At 42.5% G+C, this 7,465-nt stretch overlaps 1 protein-coding gene across 1 annotated transcript; it reads right to left on the bottom strand.

Annotated features, from left to right (window-relative positions):
• Positions 1–5,980: 5,980 nt before the first annotated feature.
• On the bottom strand, positions 5,981–6,580 carry RNASE11 (ribonuclease A family member 11 (inactive)). The gene is given in 1 exon segment (XM_057720147.1): positions 5,981–6,580. A coding segment is annotated over 1 exon segment (600 nt).
• Between the last annotated feature and the right edge of the window lie 885 nt (positions 6,581–7,465).

Raw genomic sequence — 7,465 nt, 5'->3', positions numbered from 1 at the left:
TGTCACAAAGGGAGAAGTAAGAGTCATCACTCTTTATGGAAGCGTGTTTCAAGAGCCTGTCCTCCCAACTTTGCTCTCCCAGTTCCTCCTCTAACAGTCCCTGCCTCCCGTGCCCAGAAGAACTCTCAGAAGGGGCACTGAATGTGATAGAGCAGAGAGCTCAGCCTATATTCCTGTCACGAAGAACACAGGATTCTTGGGACAGCCTGAGCTGGGGAGACAAGGAGAACACAGGCTCTGCCAGCAGCATAGCCTGCAGCTCTCACACACCCAGGGCTCTGCCAGCTTACCTGGCCCTTCTGTCTGCCCCTATGCAAGACAAGCCCCAGAGCCTACTCAAGCCCTCCCACAAGGTCCTGAACTCAAAGTCCTCAGAGCCAGAATGGACTAAGCTGAGTGACTTACCTACAGGATGTATAAGAGGAGGGAGGAGAGTCATTAGTGGAGTAAAGAAATCAAACATGCAGAGGGTCTGAAAGCTAGAAAGGGGCTGGGTTCAAACAGTTCTCCAGAAAGACAGCAAATACCCCAATTTGTTTTTCCAGGAGGAGTGCATGAGAATGTCCCCCTTCATGCCCCTATGCCAGCACTACGTGATTTTTTACAATCTTATTTCTGCTGATTGGGCAGATAAAAAAATGATATCACAAAAATGATATCACGTTGTTTTTTATTTATACTACCCTTGGGAAGAAGGAAAATATCCAAATGTTTAATAGCTTTTGCTTTTGTTAATTTTCTGTTTTTCTACAGGCTTCTTGTTTGTTTTTCTATAGGTACGTTCCTCTCTATCTTATTAAATTGACCTCTTTATGTATTAGAGACATCACCCCTTTATCAGCCATATGTATTGCAAACGTTTTTCTCCATTTGTGTGCTTAACACAGAGCCTTGATAGGATCATAATAACAACAATAAGAAGAATAGTAATCATAATGACAGCTACCATTCAATCCTCAAAACAATCCTGTGCAGTGGAGTGTATTCAGAAGTGTTCCCCCATTATCTTTCTGTACGGTTATGTATGTGCAAGTTTGCTTTTTCCTATCAAATAAAGATGAAAGGCTAAAAACTTGGTCCAGGGAATGAGACTGTCCTTGTTTGTTTCTGGGGGACCACTTATGATATGCGTGATTTTGTACATTATTCAAAATCTTTGTCTTTCAGTTTCTTCATCACTGAAATAGGGATAATAATAATCTAACTCACAGAGGTTGCTCTGTGGGTGAAAAAAAAGCATACATATCTTTCAGACCAGTGCCTGGCACATCATAAGACCTCAATTGTTGTTATTAATTATTGTTGCTAGCTGTTACTCATCCTTGTGGTCATTATCACATGTAATCTTGAAACAGTCTAACATACTTGATAAACATGACGGTTTAGAGATTTCAAACAGCCATCTTATGAAAAAACCTGCCAGTTCTCTGGTTGCTAGAGTGGAAAGGATGCATTTCATGTGTATGACCCTCTTCAAAATTCTCAGCCACTGTTTTGGAAAACGGAGTCCCTCTTATAGTGTCCTTACGTGTTTCTCCCAGATGTATACTATGGCGAGGGAATTTCAGGGTAAAAATACTGCCCTGGTAAATTCTGGGACACTGTTCAGAGGTGGATGTTCTTTGAGCTACACTGACTTGTTTTGCCCCGGTGTTGTCTTCAAAAGCTCTGAATATATAGGCAGCAATCCTTTTTTCCCTAATTGAAGTGAGAATTAGAAGGTCCTATCACTAGAAAGAAAGCTTTAAGTTCATCTAATCTAGTGGTGTTCACACTTCAGGGCACATCAGCAAACCTAACACTCTCATAACAGACCCACCTACTCTAGTCTTATCTCTGATTTACAGAACCCAGATCTTCTGGATTAGGGCCCAGAGATTTGTAGTTAGTAGCAGGTCCTAAAGTTTTAAAATGCATTAGGGTAAGGCTGAGAGGATGGAACAAAATCTCAAAGTACAGTGGATTTTGAAAATATATATTTATTTCTCTCACATATCTGCCTGGAGTTGAGCAGTCCAGGTTGGCAAGATAACTCCGCCTCACACAGTTTCAGGCACATGAGCTTTTGCTCCCCTTTTGCTATCGCGGCTATTCCTAGGACAAATCATTTACATCAGCATCCCCAACCTTTTCTGGCACCAGGGACTAGTTTCGTGGAAGACAATTCTTCTGCAGGGGTGGGGGGGGTGGGGGATGATTCAGGCGGTAGTGCGAGGGATGGGGAGCAATGGGGAGCAGCAGATACAGCTTCTCTCACTTGCCACCCACTCACCTCTTTCTGCGAGGCCTGGTTCCTAACAGGCTGCAGACCAGTATTGGTCCTTGGCTAGGGGTTTGGGGACCCCTGACTTACATGATTAAAGTTGAGTCCTACTCATGTCCATTTTGGGGATCTAGCTGTTGGGAAGAAAAAAAAAAATCACAGAAGAAGCCAGTCCAAAGTCCTCAAACATGGACCCGGAAGTGGCACACACCACTTCCGCTCAGAGAGTCTGGGAAAGGAAGTCTGGCTGGGCAGCCCTGTGCCTCAGCGAACCGCTTTGCTTTGAGAGCAAGGAGGGTGGTTTTCGGGTGGGCAACCTGAAAGCTTCACCACCATGATGCTGATGTGCACCTAAGTCTGAGAACCCAGATCTAATCCAACCTCTACATTTTGTAGGTAAAGAAATTGAATCCCAATGATGTAAATGACTTGGGCGTGGGGCATTGGCATGATGAATCAGTAAAATAGATGAGGATTTACTTACGATGTTGCAAAGAGTCTTTTCTTTAGCACCATCCTGGGCAGTTGAAGCTAGCGATTTGTTTCACTTCAGAATTGTTGGTTAAAGGAAATTTATATTGGGAAAATAGAGGGGATGATGACAGAAGAAGAGTACTTTTTTAAATGCTAAATAACCCTTGTCAGTATCACTTTCTCAGATTTCTCGCCTCATTGGCAACTTCCTTTCTCAAACTGACTCTCTCTCCCATAGCCCATATGATTAGATCTGTCTTCTTATCACCTCATTTCTTTTTTAAAAAAATTTTTAAAAAGATTTTTATTTATTGCCTGCATTGGGTCTTCATTGCTGCATGAGGGCTTTCTGTAATTGTGGAGAGCAGGGGCTATTCTTCAATGCAGTGTGTCAGCTTCTTATTGAGGTGGCTTCTCTTGTTGTGGAGCACAGGGTCTAGGCATGCAGGCTTCAGTAGTTGCAGCGCATGGGCTCAGTCATTGTGGCTTGTGGACTCTAGAGTGCAGGCTCAGTAGTTGTGGCTCACAGGCTTAGTTGCTCCGTGGCATGAGGGATCTTCCCGAACCAGGGCTCAAACCTGTGTCCCCTACATTGGTAGGCAGATTCTTAACCACTGCGCCACCAGGGAAGGCCCTTATCATGTCATTTCATTCCCTCTAATGTTCCCTCTCAACTACAGGGATATGACATATACCAACCTCTCAGTTATTTTTCTAACAAGTAAAAGAGACACTTGTTGGGCAATTTCTAGTCCAATGGTGCTCCTCAGAGGGGCTGAGATGATAGAATGAGAAAGGGGAAAGGAAGGACATCAAACACAGCCCAACAAAGGAGTGAAGACGAGGACAAAAGTTCTGTAGACTGTGAAGGGAGCGGCCTCAAAACCATAGAGACAGGGCAGGTGCTGGAGACAGGCGAGGTAGCATGAGACTGGAGGCAGCCTGCGACATTTAGGTGTGCCCTCTGTGGCTTGGAAGGAACATTATGAAAACTTAACGTTGTGGAATCTGAAATCCCCTGCCTATTGTCACCATGAGGGACCTTCAGATGTGTATTATGTCAAAGGGGTGACAGGCTTTGCGGTGAGGAGTGCTAGCACTCAGGAGGCCTGACTGTCCATGGCACCTCTACATTTGACATCTTTCAGGCTTCATAGTGTGATGATTAGGTAGATTCTGGGAGATCGGAACACCAAAGGCTTGGAACCCAGAGCTCCTGATCCCTTCAGAAGAGTGGAAAGGTTTGGTCTTAACTAAGACTGTTTAGAGGATGCTCCAGACCTGGAAAGCGGTATCTATTCTGCTGAGTCATTGTTCTTGTCTTCTGGTAAAAGAAGAAACCTGTACTAAATTCTGAACTACGCTGGATTTACTTTTCTTACTTATTACCAAAAAACTCTCCCAGAGCTTGGATGGTTGTTGTCTCCGGGGCTAATGTGCCCACCACCCAGAGCTGAACTCTACAGTAGGAAGGGAGTTTCTCAAATTTGAACCAAGTTTGAACTAAGAGGAGACCCACTGGACTACTCCATTATGGATAGAGCCCATTCCATGTTTGGTGAGTGGGTGGTAGCACCAGCCTTGCCGCATGGAACTAGCCCTGGAATAGAACCCAGTGATATGTCTCCCATCCAGGGCCCTGCATTCTCCTTCTACGGAGAAGAGGTCTTTGAGCCCCAGACAGTTGCCTCTGTCACTTTCTTCTCTGGCTGCCAAGTGCAAAATGATTGCTAATAACATAACTGTTTGGCAAGCCTGCAGTGATTGTTTATTTAAGCAGCGACTACACTGAAAATGAAAACCCAGCTAAAAGATATAAAAATATCTGCCCTGATGCTGCATGTTGGTTGTTTGTCAGAGTTTTGCAGTTTCAGTATAATGAAAATTCTGCACCAGATGTGAGAAACAATAGGAAAATTTATATAGAGAGTAATGTACAACATTCTATATACATGCATTTATTTTAAATTAGGACATTAAAAAAGAGAGCTCTCAGGATGGGGGGAGAATGTGTTAGAAGAATCAGGAACACATTGGCACACATTAATGAACAAAATAGTTGTCCATATTTTATGTAGAGTGTTGAACCATAAAGACTTACAAATAAACAATTGGTAGTGAAAAAAATTTCACTGCAACATCAGAAAACAACGAGATTGGGACGTCCTTGGTGGTCCAGCGGTTAAGACTCCGCATGGCCAATGAAGGGGCATGGGTTTGATCCCTGGTTGGGGAACTAAGATCCCACATGCCACGCAGCCAAAAGATAGAAAAACAACAACAGCAAATATATATATAAGGAACAAATAAATAATGAATTATATATATATATAAACATATAATTATTTAAAATATAATATAATTTAACATAATAATATAATATATATTAATTTATATCTATATAATTAAATAATAAAAATTTTAAAAAAAGAAAAAAAGAAAACAACAAGATTGAAGGCTACTCCTGCCTGGCACTTGGCATAGACTTGCTGTTTCCCATCTTGATACCCTCTCTGTCCCTCCATGGCTTGCCATTCTTCTCCCACAGCCCCAGGAAATCAAGACTATGCTTGAGTGAAAATTACAATAAGAGCTTTATTTTTTTTTCTCTCCGTAGCAACTTGTGAAATAAATAGGGATGAGGATGGAGGAATGGAGATGCCTAGGGATGGAGGTATTGACTGAGGGCAGCAGCTAAACCAAAGGACCTTTTTCTTTTGGCATCTTCTGGAGGACAGGCAGATCCCATGGCTGCACAGGGGAGCGTTCACATTTGTGTGCATGCATCAGTGTACACACTTCTTTGAAGAGAAGCAATGATAATAATATCCCCTATGTCATTCGCTATTACTCTGAATAATCTTAGTGGCAGTACAATTAACTTTCAATTATCTGTATTGGTGTGGGGCCTTCTCTCCTTAATTCTGTCAAGCTGGGTAAACTCTGCTTCTTGGCTTTATAGCTGAGCTAGGATGGAATTCAGTTTGGTTCACAGGAAGTTTGTGTGTGCATGTGTGTGTATGTAGGAGAGAGAAAGAGAAAGAATCTGCACTCCAGGATCGGTTATACATTTTAATTGAATTATCCACAATTTTGAATTTTTCATTTCTCCAGTTAATATAAATAATCAAGAGTTTCCTATAGTTCTCAGAGGGTAGAGGTAGATAATAGAAAGCAATAACCAATAATGAGAATAAGTATGTCCCTCTTTAGATAGACTCTAGTCTCAAAGTCCTGTGGGATTTACAGGTTAGAGCCACTAACTAACCAGCTCATCAGAGAATAACTAGTCAGCATCACCAAAATCTTCTTTAATGAGGTAACACTGTGGTGTTGGTAACTGGAGAATTGTTTGCCCTTAGTGAACTGTCATGTAGTGGTCCCCAGTTCTGGGCTCTCAGAGCAGCATATGCCAAGATTCTGTCCACACTTGCAGCTGGGGGCCTTGGCGACCCCGCCGACCACGTCCACGGAGCCATGGATCAAGTTATTGCTCAACTTGAATGGCCCATTAGTTTCTGAAACTTTTCTCCCGGCTGTCATGTTGCTGCAGTAATTTTTGTTATTACATAGACTGCTTTTGATGGGGAAGCTACAACGTAATCTTCTGAATGTCAATAATGAGGAAGACATAATATCTTTGGACCTGCTGAGGCTGGTATTTTTACATAACAGAGTCAAATGTATTAAGACTTCGATGGTCTGTTTTTCCTGGTCACTTTTTGCCATGTCATTTTGCATCTCTTCCTCTGAAAATTCTTCTTCAGTTATCTCCATTATGCTTTCTGAAGGTCCTGCAAAAACCAACCCCAGGCCAAGTAGCAGCAGAAAGAAGGTCTCCATCTCAGATCTAGGGTAAACTCTTCTGCAGTCAAAGAAAAAAATTTTAAAATATTTTATTTGTTTATTTGGTGGCGCTGGGTCTTCGCTGCGGCATGCAGGTCTTCTAGTTGTGGCATGCATGTGGGATCTAGCTCCCTGACCAGGGATCTAACCAGGGCTCCCTGCATTGGGAGTGCAGAGTCTTAGCTGCTGGACCACCAGGGAAGTCCTCTTCTACAATCAAAATTAAAAGATAAAAACGAGGAAAATATTAAGGGGATAGCTCTCTTTTCCTTATGACATTCCCAGGGTTGACCCTCACATGTAAGTTAAGACTCCCACATCTGTTAATGAAATTATGACATAGGGAAAAGACACTCAGCTGTGGAGTCTGAAGACCCAACTTCAAATCCCTGTTTATCCACTAATAAACAATTTATTCCACCTCATTTAATTAACTTGAGTCCCCTTGTGGGGAAAAAAAAAGAAGGAATGGGGAAAATTATATAAGATAATATGTTTAAAGTGCCCAGAACCAAGTAGTCATTTCTCTTTCTTTTCCCCTTGTCCATAATCTTATTGGCAGGGGCTTCACAGTGAGTCACAATAATCTTCACAGTGAGTCCAGCCTCACACAGTACTTGGCACATGGCAGCCACTTGAAAAACCCACAATGTTATTTTCCCCATCTCTCATTTCTTTTCCCACTGATTCTCAGTCATGGAATTTCTGTCTTTACCAGTTCTTTTGGCAAGTGGATCCTGAGGAGAAAGATTCCAGCTTGCTGCAAGGCAAGAAGTGAAATTGTATTTGTTTCCTGGGAGTTATTGGGTCTAACAAGTGAAGGAAGGGCAAGAAGGGGGAGGCAAAATTGTGTGAGATAGGAGGAGACCATGTGGAACCAGT

This window comes from Hippopotamus amphibius, chromosome 2 (genome assembly GCF_030028045.1).
Source record: "Hippopotamus amphibius kiboko isolate mHipAmp2 chromosome 2, mHipAmp2.hap2, whole genome shotgun sequence".
Classification (NCBI taxonomy): domain Eukaryota; kingdom Metazoa; phylum Chordata; class Mammalia; order Artiodactyla; family Hippopotamidae; genus Hippopotamus; species Hippopotamus amphibius.
Note: the sequence above shows the minus strand (reverse complement) of the source record. Positions and strands in the feature narration are given on the sequence as shown.